The sequence below is a fragment of the Mchenga conophoros genome, linkage group LG12 (genome assembly GCF_057382185.1).
Source record: "Mchenga conophoros isolate Kocher_MC1m ecotype Shallow Benthic linkage group LG12, M_conophoros_male_GT1.1, whole genome shotgun sequence".
NCBI lineage: Eukaryota > Metazoa > Chordata > Actinopteri > Cichliformes > Cichlidae > Mchenga > Mchenga conophoros.
Genome location: NC_140537.1, coordinates 16,518,201 through 16,535,171, shown reverse-complemented (window position 1 = coordinate 16,535,171; position 16,971 = coordinate 16,518,201). Strand labels below are relative to the sequence as shown.

General features: G+C 40.9%; 1 protein-coding gene across 1 annotated transcript in view; it reads right to left on the bottom strand.

Annotated features, from left to right (window-relative positions):
• The window catches only part of adgrv1 (adhesion G protein-coupled receptor V1), a 116,123-nt gene that overhangs the window by 73,573 nt on the left and 25,579 nt on the right, over nt 1-16,971 (bottom strand). Inside the window, exons 37-77 of the mRNA XM_085294076.1 lie at nt 16,830-16,960; nt 16,602-16,701; nt 16,303-16,482; nt 16,019-16,182; nt 15,663-15,750; nt 15,404-15,427; nt 14,596-14,674; nt 14,374-14,512; nt 14,073-14,214; nt 13,039-13,304; nt 12,652-12,827; nt 12,413-12,540; nt 12,090-12,271; nt 11,839-11,985; nt 11,660-11,740; nt 11,261-11,525; nt 10,460-10,582; nt 9,404-9,626; nt 9,062-9,266; nt 8,763-8,909; nt 8,407-8,662; nt 7,748-7,950; nt 7,090-7,266; nt 6,661-6,846; nt 6,395-6,574; nt 6,116-6,280; nt 5,896-6,016; nt 5,695-5,818; nt 5,468-5,606; nt 5,150-5,335; nt 4,823-5,058; nt 4,487-4,635; nt 4,157-4,355; nt 3,786-4,005; nt 3,435-3,674; nt 3,134-3,283; nt 2,806-3,026; nt 2,441-2,720; nt 2,165-2,308; nt 366-537; nt 69-210 (exon numbers count right to left, since the gene is read on the bottom strand). Coding sequence (XP_085150202.1) covers nt 69-210; nt 366-537; nt 2,165-2,308; nt 2,441-2,720; nt 2,806-3,026; nt 3,134-3,283; nt 3,435-3,674; nt 3,786-4,005; nt 4,157-4,355; nt 4,487-4,635; nt 4,823-5,058; nt 5,150-5,335; nt 5,468-5,606; nt 5,695-5,818; nt 5,896-6,016; nt 6,116-6,280; nt 6,395-6,574; nt 6,661-6,846; nt 7,090-7,266; nt 7,748-7,950; nt 8,407-8,662; nt 8,763-8,909; nt 9,062-9,266; nt 9,404-9,626; nt 10,460-10,582; nt 11,261-11,525; nt 11,660-11,740; nt 11,839-11,985; nt 12,090-12,271; nt 12,413-12,540; nt 12,652-12,827; nt 13,039-13,304; nt 14,073-14,214; nt 14,374-14,512; nt 14,596-14,674; nt 15,404-15,427; nt 15,663-15,750; nt 16,019-16,182; nt 16,303-16,482; nt 16,602-16,701; nt 16,830-16,960 — 6,880 coding nt within the window. The remainder of the gene's footprint in view (nt 1-68; nt 211-365; nt 538-2,164; nt 2,309-2,440; nt 2,721-2,805; nt 3,027-3,133; nt 3,284-3,434; nt 3,675-3,785; nt 4,006-4,156; nt 4,356-4,486; nt 4,636-4,822; nt 5,059-5,149; nt 5,336-5,467; nt 5,607-5,694; nt 5,819-5,895; nt 6,017-6,115; nt 6,281-6,394; nt 6,575-6,660; nt 6,847-7,089; nt 7,267-7,747; nt 7,951-8,406; nt 8,663-8,762; nt 8,910-9,061; nt 9,267-9,403; nt 9,627-10,459; nt 10,583-11,260; nt 11,526-11,659; nt 11,741-11,838; nt 11,986-12,089; nt 12,272-12,412; nt 12,541-12,651; nt 12,828-13,038; nt 13,305-14,072; nt 14,215-14,373; nt 14,513-14,595; nt 14,675-15,403; nt 15,428-15,662; nt 15,751-16,018; nt 16,183-16,302; nt 16,483-16,601; nt 16,702-16,829; nt 16,961-16,971) is intronic.

Sequence of the window (16,971 nt, the reverse complement as noted above, 5' to 3'; positions counted from 1 at the left end):
AATTAGAGTGAGGTCACATGTGAAATTCAATGAGTAAGTAGCAGTCCAATATTCAGTGTACCAACTACCTGAACTTGACAGCATCAGCTCCAGCAGAGCTGGAGGCAGCAGCGGTGAGGTGTATAGCATAAGAAGCTGGATCCAATGAATCGGCAACTGCTGTTAGCGATATGGCTTTACTCTTTTCTCCATGGGCCAGGGTTAGTGAACCTAAATATAAAGAAGGAGCTCACTATCAACTGTTAGAAGAGGACGTGCAGCGTTTAGTGCGCAGAAACACTACACCTTGAAAATTTTAGTGAAAAAAATACTACACAACTTAAGTCTTTCAGAGCTCAATCCTTGTCTTTTTCTCACTGTTTTACCTGAGTTTGGGATGATTGCTCCGGCTTTAAAGCCAGGCAGAGTCTCTCCTAAAGGATACCCAGCCTTCCATTGCACCCTGATGTCTCCAAACAGCCCTTTTCGTGTCACATTTGCCACACAAATCCCTGTTTCCACGCTTGAAACCTGCAGAGCCAGTGAAGCAAAGCCAACCTACAGAACATAAATGATAGAGGACAGTTAATAATGGTGTTACTTTGGTGCCCTCACATACAGGGAGTGCAGAATTATTAGGCAATTGAGTATTTTGTCCACATCATCCTCTTCATGCATGTTGTCGTACTCCAAGCTGTATAGGCTCAAAAGCCTACCCCCAATTAAGCATATTAGGTGATGTGCATCTCTGTAATGAGAAGGGGTGTGGTCTAATGACTCAGAAAAGTCAAAAATAGTGAGATATCTTGCAGAGGGATGCAGCAGTCTCAAAATTGCAAAGCTTCTGAAGCGTGATCATTGAACAATCAAGCGTTTCATTCAAAATAGTCAACAGGGTCACAAGAAGCGTGTGGAAAAACCAAGGCGCAAAATAACTGCCCATGAACTGAGAAAAGTCAAGCGTGCAGCTGCCAAGATGCCACTTGCCACCAGTTTGGCCATATTTCAGAGCTGCAACATCACTGGAGTGCCCAAAAGCACAAGGTGTGCAGTACTCAGAGACATGGCCAAGGTAAGAAAGGCTGAAAGACGACCACCACTGAACAAGACACACAAGCTGAAACGTCAAGACTGGGCCAAGAAATATCTCAAGACTGGTTTTTCTAAGGTTTTATGGACTGATGAAATGAGAGTGAGTCTTGATGGGCCAGATGGATGGGCCCGTGGCTGGATTGGTAAAGGGCAGAGAGCTCCAGTCCGACTCAGACGCCAGCAAGGTGGAGGTGGAGTACTGGTTTGGGCTGGTATCATCAAAGATGAGCTTGTGGGGCCTTTTCGGGTTGAGGATGGAGTCAAGCTCAACTCCCAGTCCTACTGCCAGTTTCTGGAAGACACCTTCTTCAAGCAGTGGTACAGGAAGAAGTCTGCATCCTTCAAGAAAAACATGATTTTCATGCAGGACAATGCTCCATCACACGCGTCCAAGTACTCCACAGCGTGGCTGGCAAGAAAGGGTATAAAAGAAGAAAAACTAATGACATGGCCTCCTTGTTCACCTGATCTGAACCCCATTGAGTAGCTAAAACTAAAAACAAACTAAAAAATACTTCCAAAAACATTCAGCTTTGATATTAATGAGTTTTTTGGGTTCATTGAGAACATGGTTGTTGTTCAATAATAAAATTATTCCTCAGAAATACGACTTGCCTAATAATTCTGCACTCCCTGTAAAGTAGAAGGGTTATATTTAATGGTTATGTGTAAGATGTCATGTAAATTTAATATCTAACGACACCAGGTTCAGATACTTGTATTAAAAACAGATAAATGTACACAAAATAATCAATGACTCATCAATGCCTCACTTTGAAAGTTTTTCTTCAAATTTTAAATGATCTGAAAACCTATGTGGAGAGGAGTCAGATGAATACAGTGCTAAATATCAAGGTTTGTCATCAAATGACTAGTAAAATGATATTTATTAATCAATTTTTGTCAATATCTGTGTAAATTACTCTACCCTGACTCAGAAAAACTGACACATAATTCCATATTTATAATGGAAAGAAATACCTGCAAACGCACACAGTGAGCATATCTCCAGGAGTGTCTTTCTCTGATAACTGGCAACAGTTTCTGTCTAACAGGTAAGCCATTTAAATATAGAAAAAAAATTACAATTCACCTCTGAGTTAGCAGCTTCTTCAGGTACAATCACTGTAGCAACTCTGGCCTCGTGAAGAAGGCGTGGCAAAGAGCCAAGGACGACACTGACAAGTCTAACATCAGTGAGCTCTGCGGTGATGCTTGCACCCACTGACAAAAATGCCTACGGTGGGAAGAAACAGGTGAAATAAACAAGGGATTCAAGATATTATAAACTATTCTATTGTAGAAGGTGTGTTCACTTTGTGTACGGGTAATTCTCAATACACGAGTTACTAAACGTGCTTTTTCTCACCTGGCTGCTGATGGGTAGAGAAATAGCACTGAAGCTCTGTCCCTCTTTTAAGAGCAGTCGTCCTTCAGCTTTTCCACCCAGTATCTCTGTTATGTCCATCACTTCATCTATCCCACCTGTGATCCTGTAGCCTACACTAGCATTGCCAAATAGCCCAGCAAGCCGTGTCACATTTATAACCATAGCTCTGCTGACCTCTGACCCCGAGCCTGTGACTACTATAAACTGCTGCTTGGAGTTCAAAGAAAAAACCCCATGAGGCTCATCGTTAGCAGGCACCCTGTGGGAGAGAGAGGAATAGTAATTTTAAGGTCATTCAGTCTTTGATTTTTCTACTACCATTTCTAACTGATCAAATAACAAACCTGATGCGAGCTCTGATCAGATTCGGGTTGGCATCCAGAGTACCCCCACCCTCCACAAATATGAGCTGAAGAATGTAGAGCTCCTCTAGCTCTGGCACTGTATCAGGCATCAGCTTAAGGACGATTTCTGCTTCTCTTTGGCCTTCCCGAATCATCACTGAGCCAGTTAAGGCTAGAAAGTCACCTGCAATATCTGAGTCACTCTGTATTCGCCAGTGCACCTGAGGATACGATATGGTTGTGTTTACAAAAGTAAAAGTATTATATTTTTCGTTTAAGCAGGATATTATTAGTAAACAGTAAATGTATATTTAAGATATGACCATACCGTGATGTTACCCATGACACCCTCTCTGCGCATAATCAGATAGGAAATGTTCAATGGGCCCTCTGCTTCTGTGGATTCATTGTAGACACGCTCTCGAAGCGCATCCTCAGTAAACTGGACGATACCATTGGGATCACCAAATTTCTCTATCTGACAGACAAAAAACATTTGGAGAAAAGGAATGATTGCGGTGCCGAGCTTAATTCCAAAAGTGCTCTGAAAGAGAAACTGTGCACAACAATATGAGCGAACTGATTAATGATGGCGAAATCAAGTTTGCAGTCATTACATGGTGAAATACCTTCAGTGTTATGGAACTAGCCTGAGGATCAACATCCATCTCTCCAGACAGAATATTGAGCTCTATAACAAATGTCTCTTCCACCTCTACTTCCCCATGAGGGAGAATCCGCAGCTCTATGGTGTGCATGCTTTTCTCTCCATCCTTGAAGAACAGGGACCCGTTCACAGGTCCTCTAATGTCAGTATTGATGAGGGGAAGAGCCTCTCTACTGTTAGGGCCAAGGATTATCCAAGCAACCTGTGAAAAGAGAGGGCTAGTTTGAACTGTATGATGTCACCATGGAAACCAACGTGCTCTAGCAGTAAGCTGCAATGATGCGATTTATTTTTATAGCATTGTTCCTCATACCGTTGCATTGCCCACAAGGCCGCCTGATCTCTCCAAAACCAGACTGAGTTTCAGAGTGGAGTTGGGATTGGCCACGGTGATTAGGCTTTCATTGAGGAAACTGACAACCCCACTTGGAGAGTCGCTCTTACCGATGGTTACCCTCACAATATTTTGGGAGCCTAGAACGGCACCCTCTGTAGCTCCAACCAGCACAACCTCAAATACCTCTGCATATTCACTGGGGAAGGAGATTTACAGTAGTTGTAGAATGAAATAATGTCTTTTTTGTTAACTGTGTGTTTTCATCTAGGTGTGTATCTGTGTGTGGAATAAATATACTGTATACTTTAAGGTAAACTTGTAGATATTTTTTTAGTTATTCTTCTCACCTGTCCAGATCATCTATGATAGTGACATTAATGTAGCTGGTATTCTGTCCATGCACAAATGTCACTGAGCCATTATACAGGATATAGTCAACATCAGGTGCTGCGGTCAAGCTTCTAGAAAAAAACTGAGCAGAGACTCGCCCGTATGTGCCCAGTCTTCTCACCACTGGGATCAACAGGGTGCCAACATCCTCTTCAACTGGAAGCAAGAAAGGCATGATAAAAAAGAATTATTTATGCAGAAATAAACTTATAATTAAGTCAAACAGTTTGTAGCAAATTGTGCAACTTCAGCATTTTACAAGACAAAAAACTGCTTGCTTTTGTTACCTGTAATGTTAACATAGTCCTGCCTGAACTCCAGGATACCTTCAACATTATCATTCTGTAGTATGATGACAGCCAGAGAAGAGATGCTGCCTACGGCTGGAGGCTGGTCCAGTTGCAGACCTGACTCTCTCACAGTGTAGTCAACATCTCTGGCCACAAGAGGGAGACACAGAACAACTAGTTGCCTATGAACTCTTTCATATCAGCAGATATTTTAGGTCACTGGTATGCATGGATTTTTTTCTATTTGCATCCTTGCAATCAGCAATATCTATGGAATAACAGCACCGTCTCAACAAGATTATAAATCTAATGCACCTTCTTAACCTTTCTTACCTGATATTGTCTAGTGCCACTGCAGTGATGTTAACAAAAAACACCTCAGGCCCCTCTGGAAGACTGTCATCCAGGATATGCAAGGCCACTTGTTGCAACTTCTGGCCAGGGGTGAGTAGCAGCTGCCCTGAAGCTGGAGCAAAGTCCAGTCCACTGAGTGCTGTGCTACTTGATGACTCATAGGTCACCAACACACTGCCCTCATTGCCAAAGGAGCGAATGATACTCACATTAACCTGAAGAAAAGAAATTAAATTATATTGCTGTGGGTTATGAAACTACACCAGATGATATATCATGTACCAGGGTATTTTTTTATGACTTTACCATTCCTTCCTTCTCAGTTGTATTGATCTGGTTCTGGGTGAAAGAGAAAAGGCCATATGGGTTGTCGCTTGCTGCCATAATAATTCTGGCATGCCCGGCCGTGGGACTTATGTCCAGTCCTGCAGTAGCAGAGGTCAGTGTAATCTGATACTCACGGCGCGTCTCAGGAAGTTCATCATCCAAGACCTAACATCAGAAAAGATGTGACTGTGATAATTTTATGGAAATCCCTTGTCATTACGTTATTATTCTGCTTTTTGTCCTCAAATAAACAGATAGAGACAATGCCACAATTTTCCAATGAACACTGCTCAATACCTTAATAGTAATGGTAGCAGTAGACTGTCCATCTCTCATAGTCACAGTGCCAAAGATTGCTTCAAACTCAGAAACTGCAGCTGGAGTGATATTCCAGTACACCTGTACTTCTCCAAACACACCTGGCCCTCGCACAAGGCTGGAAGAAGGAAACACATTGCATGACAAGTTTTCCAATTGAGAGCTCTTGTTTGTCTTCACAGGTTGAATCAGGACAATTATCTCACCTGACTCTGGCACTCCCATTGTAATTCCCCTGAGGTTCTCCAACGAGGATGCTCCTAGAGGACTCTGCTATCCCAATAATCCCCAGGGCAGCTTTGTCACCCCTGATGGTGATGGTGGCCATACCTATAGAGGACTAGATCGATGATTACTGAATTCAAAATGTGCACCTGCATTTTGACATTTTATTTTCGCATACTAACCATTTAAGGGGTCTATGACAGCACCACTATCTGCAGGAAACAGCTGTACAGTGAAACGCTCTTCTCCTTCCACTACAGTGTCAGCAAGGGCTCTGATCACAAATGACTTCATAGATTCAGTCTGAAACGTAAAGGAGAATTAAAGAAGAAACTTACTACTACTTACAGATTGAGACTACAAACTGGTGGATACTTGAAGTCGCCTTTTTTTCTACTGTACCTCATTGAAGACGAGAGTTCCATTTAAAGGTGAGAGGTCCCCTGCAGCGTGGACTTCCAGCTGCCACACCAGTGTCACTGCACCCACACCTGCCATACTGCGCAGCACTGTTAGTGTTGCCACAGCAGATGGATCATCCACAAACTCTGGTTCACTGACGGCAACCTTGGAGAGGATTAGGCAAGATGATTATTCATGTTGTTTACTCTACACTGAATAGAACAATAACTGTCAGTTTTAAGTTTGAAATTGATGCCAACAGAGATGTTTTCGTTTCACCTCTCGTTTCTGAAATCCAAATCGTCCGAGTGGCGAGTCATTTGATGGAATATTTACAGTCGCTGAGGTCACTTTTCCGAGTCGAGCACCACCAATCACACGCAGCAAATTCACTGTGAAGGTCTCCAAAGGCTCCACCTGTTCATCGTCTATGATGGTGATAGCAATTGTGGCTTCTCTCTAGAAATAGTTGAGTAGCTTCATATAGTGACTTCATGTGATATTTATTGTGAATTAATTTCAACACGGGACCAATATTAACTCACTTGCCCATCCTGAAAGGTGATGTTTCCAGAAAGGGGGTTGAAGTCATTAAGATCGGCAGTGACTGGTTGAGCTTCCCAGTAGACAAGAAGTCTTCCAACTGTACCGGCGAGTCGCAACACTGATAGTAGGAGAACATTGTCTGGTGGTGGTATCTCATAGGCCAGGATGACACTTCCAGCTATATCCTAGACAAGAAATTCAGAAGAAATTTTCAATGACTAAGAAATTTTGAAATAAACATCTTTAAGGATGTTACTGTTTATTATTAATTTAGATATTTTTTGATGTTTCACAGTTGCATTACTTACTTATTTCTTTATCACAAGCTTTTTAAAAAAGCCTTCTATGTATCAAATTGGAGGTTTCCCAACAACCTCAATAATTCAGTGTCAAGCTCACCTCTCTGTAATGTCCTATGCTCACCTCACCTCAGAAACATTGAACTGGAGAATCCCTCGGGGATCATCATTCTCCGGGATCGTGATCTCTGCTACCTCCATACCAGGTCTCTTCACACTGGGCTGCCCTGCTCCAACTGACTCACTAACGAGCTCCACCTTAGTGATGTTTACCAGGAAACTCTCTGCCAGCTCTGGGATATCATCCTTAGAAAAACAAATGCATACATGAAAACACGAAATAATAGAAAACCGTTATTCAAATTCACAATGATTTTTATAAACCTTAAGATGTGAAAACAACAGTAACCTCAAACTGTGCAAATTTAATACAAATTTAAATAAGGAAGGCTATGAGAAGCGATAGTTTAATGAGGATTATTGGTTGTTTATACCCTGATTGAACAGGACACAACAAGCAAAACAATTTAAAGTCTAGTGTTTAAATAGAACCAGGTCTGTTCTCTGTTGATCCTGAGTGTGAATGGTTGTTATTGCAGAATTAGTAAGATAAAGAATCTGATTTAATATTTTCACCTATTTAAGTAAGCATGCTCACAGTTTTTTTTTCCGTATAATAACAATATTTTGGTCCTATTTGCTACCAAATGTGGACAGAAGCTAAACTATATCCTGTTTCTTCTCTAAGTAGAGAAGAAACAGGTGTTGCTCATCAGCACATCCTTACCGGTAGGATTGTAACAGTAACAAGGGCCACGGTAGCACCATTTATCATGATGATGGTGTCATCTTTGGAAACGTAGTCTTGTCCTGCGGTGGCTTGGTTGGAGGGGGGGTTGTATAGAGCTGGCCTGGTTGTGTAATAGATTGCCACCTCACCTGAGGAGCCCTGCTCCCTCACAATGGAGAGAGTCACATTGGTTGGAACCCCTGCAGGTTGAAAAGAAATTGCGTTGTGGTAAATAAGTCAGTAATAAAACACAACAGAAATAATTACAAATCCATTCTACATACTGTATAAATGTATAGAAGACCTGTAGGTTAAGAATATTTCAAAGACTTTTACTCTACGATTCAGGCTTCCCTGGCATGGCTGGAAATCGCAGCAAATCTCTTTTACGGTAAATCTCAGTGTGATTACTGTAAACTGACCACAAAAGTAAAAATTTGATATTCTGTGATTTTTCAAGAAAGTCTCAAACACAGCAAGCTAAATTAACAGAAGCTGCGACTGAGGAATGTATTTAAATAAGTTAACAATAATTTATCTAAAATTAATTACACTACATCAAACCTCTTTCACTGAGATCCAATAAAAACCCACATTTACTGACTGAGCCTCGTTCAATAATCCACCCATCCATTTATTTTCACAGAAATTCTTACTCTGTGGTTCTTGTGTTAGTGTAAACTGGGAGTCGAGATGCCATCCAATCACTCCATAGGGAGAACCATTTGGTAAGATGGTGAGTTGAGCTTGAGCCCGTCGCTGGTCAATGACTGCAGCCTGTCGTAGGTCTTGAAGTCCCACAGTGGTGACATCACGGAGGGTGATTGTGACATACTCCTGTAACTCTGGGACACCATCTGCTCTAACAGCCAGTGATATGATAGCTACTGTTTGACCCTCTGAAAAAGTAACCTGTGATAGAAAATAACGTTTTACATTAAATGACATTAAATTCATAACATGTTGTCAGTACATCATGTGTTTTATGTATAACAGAGGAAGTGTTGCTCACCACTCCTGAAGTTGGATAAATGTCTGCCAAACTGCCATTGGCAGCCCAGTGAACAGTGAGTCTGCCAAAACTCCCTCTTCTTCTCTCCACACTTAGAGAAATTTGATTATCTTGCTCCAACTCCTCCAACTCCATAGACAGAGAGTTCTGTAGAGATGCAATAACAAATACTTCTAGATTGCAATAAAACACATTTTATGTATTCAGTATATTGCAAATAAATAATTTGAGACAATAACAAGATAGACATGTTAAGCAAATGCACAAGCCATCTAATATCAAAAGGTTTATCCTCCTACCTGAGCAAAGCCGATGACTCCGTAGGCATCATCGTTGGTTGGGACAATTACTTTCACCTGACCACCAAATCCAATCTCAGCTCCACCTTTTGGATTCTTCAGCCTGACCAGGAACTGCTCCTGCACCTCAGGGATGTCATCATCTATGATGTTCAGGGCTATCTCCAGCTCACTATCACCTGGCGCAAAGTGCAACTCCCCAAAACTGAATGTGAGAAAGTAAAGGAAACACAACAAGCATTTCAGAACTCTCTTTGATGATATGCTTCTTTTTTTCTGAAGAAAAACTACTGTGTCTTCACCTTGTATAATAAAATGTACAACTTCACACAATCTGAATACCTGGGTATGAAATCAGAGTGATTGGAGACCGAAGTGAATTCATAAACAGTGGAGCTATTGTCCTCAGAAGAAGCCAAGAGGATCTTTGTGATATTGAAGTATGGAACCATGAGAGAGGAGAAGCTAATGGCTGGAGGGGCCCTGAGGATGATGGTGAACAGCTTTACATCAGGCCTCCAGGAGTACAGCGTTGAACCATTTCTACCAGCTAGCAGAGCATAAGCTGTGAAAAAGAGAAAAGTATTTAAGGTGTTTGAATGCCACATAGAACACAGTTTTTCAAACCTCAGACTTTAAGTGAGTTTACGTCATTATTGAAAAAACTGTGTACAGTACAGTATACAGTCACATGAAAAATGAAACTTTCACAGTACTGTGGAGAAATACACACCATGATTCAGTAGTTTGTGGAGCTACCTTTAGCAGCAAAAACTTGAAGTAATCATTTTCTGCATGACTTTATCAGTCTTGTATCCTTGCAGAGGAATCTTGGCTTACTATTCTTTACAACATTGCTTCAGTTCATTGAGGTTTGTGGGCATTTATTTATGGACAGTATCTCAAACATGGCACTGTGCATTATGGCCAATTTGGTCTTGTTTATCCAAAGGACATTGTTCTAGAAGTCTTGTGGTTTGCTCAGAGGCAACTGAACAAACCACAATGGTGCCATATTCTTTTCAAAGAGAGGAGGCTTTCTCCTGGCAACCCCTCCGGGCAAGCTAATTGGACTGTCATGAACGTTAACATTTAACAAGCTAACTGCGGCCCTTAGAGTCTGACATGTAGCTCTTAGTTTTTTTGCAATTTCTCTGAGGTCTTTTTGCTGAGACATCCACTCCTGGGAAGATTTTGGCATTGTGTTAACATGCATCTGAATGCTAAAATGCTAAAGACAAAACCTTGTTTCTTTGTGTGTTGCTGTATTTTTAGTATCATTATCCTAGTGAATGAGGAACTGTCATCCTATGAGTACTGTCCATCACACGACTGTTCTCCAGATATTTACAGACAACAGTGTATCATCACACGGCAGTTTGTGACAGTTGTGCTTACCGATTCCAGAAGGATCAGTGAAGGAATGAATAGATGTGAGGCCAGGGTGAGGAATAGACTGATGGAGTTGTGGTGAAGCCTGCTCTGAGCTCCATTGTAACACCTCACAGGATGGAAACAGACCTGAAAAAATACAGGCACATGAAAACAAATACAGACTTAAGTTCTTTCACACTAGAATAGCATGTTTGTGTAAAAAGAAACCACTGGCCTCGCTGACACACCCAGGACTGACAAATTACAAACTCTGGGCCAATGTGTGGCTCTGCTCCGCTCCACACTAAGGCATTCCCCATAAACCCACAAGGGGTCTGAACCAAAAACACTCTGTGCTTTTTTTAGACTCTGAAGGATTATGTCTCGTCAAAATATACAGAGCATAGTATAAATACATGGGCCTAGTCGACATGGTAAATTTTGCAAACTTAACTGAGACAACAGAACAATGTAATAGATACAAATATTTCTGTTTTCCTTCTGGAGTATCAGCAGTTTGTTTGTACTAAGCTAACCAAGATCTAACCGCTGCCCAATACACACAAACACTACAACCAGAAAAAATGGCATCTCATTGCTTCAAAAACCAAACCATCATTTTGGCATACTGCAGATTACACGCACTTGATTAAATGTGGTAAATATGCAATCTCTGCGCCAGTGTTTTAGGAATTTATGTGTATTTCATTCCAATTCTGCTTAATTCTTCTGGTCACCTATCTTCAAATATGGATATACCTGAATTTAAATTCAAAATAAAACTTGCACCATTCACACATTTCATGCCAAAGCAGGAAAGATCACCTTCAACAGCAACCAACAGAAGAATTTCCTCAGTTCTTCTGTTGATTTTCTCCACCTGACTTGCTCTGCCAGAAAGCGGGAGAGGCTGTGGATTCTGAAATCTTCCACTGGTCCACCGAAGCAGGAAGCAGCTCGCATTCTGTCTGTCTATGCACACCAGCAAGTAGGGAGTGTCTGCACGAGTTAACGTAGTTGCACTGAGGATGTCCTGTTTGAAGTCAAGAGTCTGGTGAAGCGTAAAAGAGCCTCCAGTCCAAATGAAAATCTGCAGCATCAAGGAGACGAAAGTAATTTCAGTCATAAAAGGTTCTGAATACCTTACACGAGGAACATCTGCATATTTGTAATAATTTTGACATTAAAGTAAATAATTAAGTCTGTTTCAGTGGTCATCGTCACCTGGCTTGACGCTATCAGATAATCTCTGCCTTCAGTGGAGAAGTGTTTCACATTCAGGGCTTCAACACCCAAGACTTGTTCCTAAAGAAATCAAATTATGCAGACATAATGCAAGAAGTGTTATAGTAATGTAAGAAAACTTGATAGAAATGTTGTATTATTATTGGGTTCAGAATTACCAATGTGATATTGAGATCCCTCTGCAATTTAAAGATGCTGAGGTTGGCAGCAGGGGAGAAAGGAAGGCCACTATGTGTAATGCCTATGTAGGTAGAACCATTTATTGCAAACCCAACACATCTGCCTGGGTCCTGAATCGTAACAGACTGTAACAACAAAAAGACAAAGAGATTTTTAAGCTAACAATGGAGGTGCTGCTTAATTGTACCAGGACCACCACGCTGTTTTAGATACAGTGTTGCTAACATACCTCTACTGGCACGAAAACACCCTGCCATCGATACAAAGTGGCCAAGGTGTGAGAGGATCCAACAGTGGGCCTCATATCTAGCCTCACAGCCAGCAAGGAAGGTCCCTCAGGAAGTGAGCACCAAGCAGAGGTTGGACTGTCTTCAAAGGTCTGATACACGCCTATGACTGGCACGTAACCCCCTTAAAGAAAAGAGAAAAAAGGAATCATAAAAAAATAACAAACAATGGAACAAAATAAAGGAGCCAGAATAGAAAAGAGAGGAATTTAAGAGACTTTGGTAGGTTGCGGTGGCTTAAAATTTAAACCTTTATTGGTCTGACCTGAGGCAACAGCTGTGCCAGACTGAATCTCCCATTCCACGCTGACTGCTGACTCCAAACCATTACTGCGAGACACAGTGAGGAAGACCGCTCTGCCACCTTCCTCTGCAACAATTTCAGTGCTAGTTCTGTACAGATAACACAAAATGAAGAGGACTAGGTATATAAAAGAGTGTCTGAGCACACTCAGAAACATCTTTTCAAAGTTTATGATGGTTTTAATGCATCTGTGCTCAGACCTGTTGAGAGAAGGTCCAATTCGAAACAGGCCAGAAGGAGCTAAGTTCTCCAGGACGGTGATGAGAGTTTGGAGCTGGTCACCGAGCCGTGCACCTCCTGTTGGGCTTGACAGGGTCACTCTGAAGGTTTCATTCCCTTCAGGTTCAGCATCAAGCATTACGCTAATCTCCAGCATCTGAAACGGCACAAATGTGAGTCATCATTAATCAGAAAACGCACACCACACAATTCTGAAATTATAAATTGATAATTATTGTGATTACAGATGACTACTATAAGGTGCAATTTTAAGGCTTGGAATGGAAAATAAAAGGAAAACTGACACACGTGTATGGATGTTTTCTAACGCATCAGTTTGTATGCTGTAAAAATCTCATTTTGTTCACCTTAAATCTGACTCCATCCTCCAGGACCACAAACCCGTGTGTAGGTATCAAATCGCCCTCCGCTTGGGTGCCGTTGGCATCAGTGATGGTAAACTGAACAGATACGGTGCCAAATGTGCCTTCCTCTGGCTTTCGAACCACATATAGGTTGGCCACACTCTCACTCAGCCCTGACAGAGAGGTGGGCTCTCTCAACAGGAAATGCTTGGTGGTGTTAAATGAAATTACACCATGTCCATCATCACTGGCCAGTATAGTTACAGTTGCTATAAGAAAAGAAATAAGTAGTATTATATTGATCAAAGATTCTTACCTATCGGACATGATGATGTCATCATGTTACCAAGCCACCTACTACCAATTGACTAAAATGACCTGTTTTTAGCATTTACGCACCTATAACATGTTATGAAAATCATTTCAAGTTAACAACAAGAACATCTCGTTTATATTCACAAACGTTGATTTACTATGACGCCATAACATCGCCTAGCAAAAGCCTAGCAACAGGCACAATGTTTTTTCTACATATGAGTGCACTAAGTACATCAGTTTACCAGCAACACAAACAGACCAAACAATACTGTAACATGGACATGTATTGATTTATTAGCTATTAATAATAATAATAATAATAATAGCAAACCAGGTGTCTTTATTATATATTTCTATATCTAATGCAGTGTAAATAACTTTAAGCTTAATAAGCTTATTTGAAGCTTATTTGTAGTGACTTTAACAAATACTTACCAGTTAACTGCAATATTAAACGCTTGAAGATGTTGGTATAGTCACCATTTTCAATATAAAACTATTCACTGACTTGAGATGGCCTGATACACATTTTTAAAATTGTACAATTTCTGTAAATCCTGCCATCAAATCAGTAACAAGTATTAGCTATTGTAATGGTTTAAACTTTTATATCAAATTTTAAACTGAAAGTCTTGACTTTTTAATTGAATATGGCCTATAAGCTGCCTTAGGCTGCTGAGTTAAAAAAAAAAAAAATCACAGCATTTTATTTTACATACCCGTGGTATTGGTGCCCAGCTGCAGCCCGGGAGAAGGCTTGGACAGGATGAGCTGGAATCTCTCAGCACTCTCTGGAAAGGCATCATCGGTAATCTGCACTTCTACAAACTTATACCTTTCACCATCAGCAAAATGGATCACCTTGGTGGAGACAGGGCACCTTAGTTTAAAAACTTGTTCATCTTGTTCAGAACTGAGAATCGCTTTTAGATGAAAGGCAATTAAAGATATTACAATTTCAATACATTTTGTCCTTGTTAATACTCAAACATTTCTCCAGGTCGCTGATGCTGTGCTTACCGTTTCACTTGTATTGTAGTCCAGCTCCTTTTGAGCTTCCAGGTTCTGAGCGAAGAAGGAAAGAGAAACATTTCCATGTGTTCCCTTATTCCTGTAGGCAACTAGAGTCAGAGACCCTATTGTTTCATTCACTTCAAACCTGAAAACCAAAACACATTTTTTATTAGAGCATCTACAAATCATCTACAGAACATCTGAGTTATTTCTGGATGCTTGTCTTACACAGTGTTTGTCCATTCAATGACTCCTCTGATTCCATCATTAGCAGCAATGCTGACTTCTGCCACCAGACCCTGTGTGTCTGGGAAAGACACCACATCACAGACGGAATGAATGACGACCTTAAGGTTGTCATGTTTACCGTGGTAAATAGCAGTGATTTCTTTCGCCTGTAACTACAGCGCAAGCACCAAGAGCAATAGAGTGTATTGAGAAAGCAGTAGAAGATCTATCTTCTGTCATGCTACATTTAAGAGAAGGATTATAGCTAAGAATCACCTCTTGTAAGTGCCTTGTGAGTCTGAGGAGCTAAGTCTTTTGGGTGGACTGATTTATGACCTCTTGAAGAGTCATTTCCCATTGACTCTGTGGCCAAGACACTGGGAGGCCAGCTACGGGTTTAGTTTGGCTTTCTCTTTCCTCACCACACAGGGCTACTCGGCTCCCTCCAAATCCCCAGGCTTCCTCAATCATGGAAAGCATCAATCTCACCATCCAACCCACATAATGATTGCTGCCAAAAGAGCTGCCGTGTGTTTACAGTGCGTCTCCAGGCAGAAGGCTGATAGTATTCTGAGAACCTCCAAGTGCTATTCTGCCTGTAGTATTCTGTCAAGTCATCACTTTCTAAACTTACTCATTCATAAATTGGCCTGAGGTTTGGATTATGCAGAAGCAGTAGCAATAACTACCAAGCTCTTTCATGGTGCATTTTAAAAATAACTATAATGTTGAGATTCAATGTACCATAAACTATTATTGTGCATCAGTTACTATTAGATTTTGGGCATTGTGAGTATTTTATTTTTACCTGACAATGTGCAATACACAACCTCTACTCATCAGACAGAGCAAGAGAAATTATGGAAAAGAAAAGAGGGATTTTGTGAAATTACGCAAATGATATTTTGGACAAGAGCGGTAAAATCTAAAAGAAACAAAACAGCAAAACTTTTTTTAATGTAATTTGACAAAGAAGTTATAACATTGTATTTTATGGTCAAAGTTAAGGATAAGTTAACATAACTAAAACTAAGCAGTGACTGGAGCACTCTCACAGTTTTCCATACCTAGCTGGGGAACAGTTGCGAGGGTCGTGATGAGCACTGCTGATGTTATGTTGACCAGGAAGAATTCCTGCAACTCTGGGATGTCATCCTAATAAAACAAAAAAAAAAGTGAACTTACAAATCAAAATTAATCTGCTCCAAAAAAAGTGAACAAGATCTTATTTTATCATCTTGTCGAGCCAGTTCAGCATCGCAAACATTCTGCACATACACCTAATAACAATGAGAAGAAAGTTCAAAGGGTATATAATTACTGAGGCACAGTGGGAAGAGTTCACAGTGGTGAGTTATAAAACAGTGCTGTCAAGTTTGATGAATGGAAATGTCGCATTATGGGAGGCAGTCACAGGTTTTACCTCCAGTATGGTAACAGGGATGGCAACAGAAGTCTGTCCCTCCTGAAGAATTACGTAACCGGTACCGGAGATGAAGTCTTGTCCCGGCTCAGCTAGAGCCCCTTCTACCTGGGATAGGTTTTGCACAGAACCTCTTATAACCTCATAGGTGATATTCACTGCCCCTGTACACACAAAAATAAGGTTTATCTGTAAAAAGTGGATACAAAACTTTAAGAGGTATACAGGAATTAATTTGTTAGAATGTTTCTCCTTTTTTTTAAATTCATAGTTGAACCACTGACCAGAGGCTCCAAACTCTCTGTTGATGTAGATCTTTATAATCTGTTCTCGTTCCTCTGTGGTCACTCTAAGAGATGTTGGCGCAATAGTCAGCAGGCCATAGGGCTTATCGCTGGTGTCCACAGTAATCACTGCCTCACTGCCTTGAGCATCAAGGGCAGCATGGCCCGTCACCACAACACCTGTGTAGAAGTCAGTTTATTAAGTCTGCAGGGAAGAGTTATTTTTGGTATTTATAGTTTGCACACAAAGATACGCCACACAATTATCAATCAAATAGATACTAAGTGGAGTTTGTTACCAAAGGTTTGTATGTTGGACAATGAAACTCTGTATTCATCTTTGTTCTCTGGTGTGGCATCATCAAGAAGCTGAAGGACTATGGTATCATTCAATTCTCCCTATAAAACACATTCACAGAACATACAATTACTCCTCGAGGTGCCCAATTACAGACGGTAATTACACATTTGTGCTTTAACTGTGAAATAAACATGGTTGACTATGATTCTGCCACAAAACTATTTACCTTGGTAAAGAACAGGGTTCCTGAGGTTTGGGTGAAGGTTCGGTGTACAAGCGGCCCTTGTATAGTCCAATCCACAGTAACATTACCCAGACCTGGAGCCGTTCTCAACACTAAGAGGGACAGCTTTTCACCTGTAAGGTAA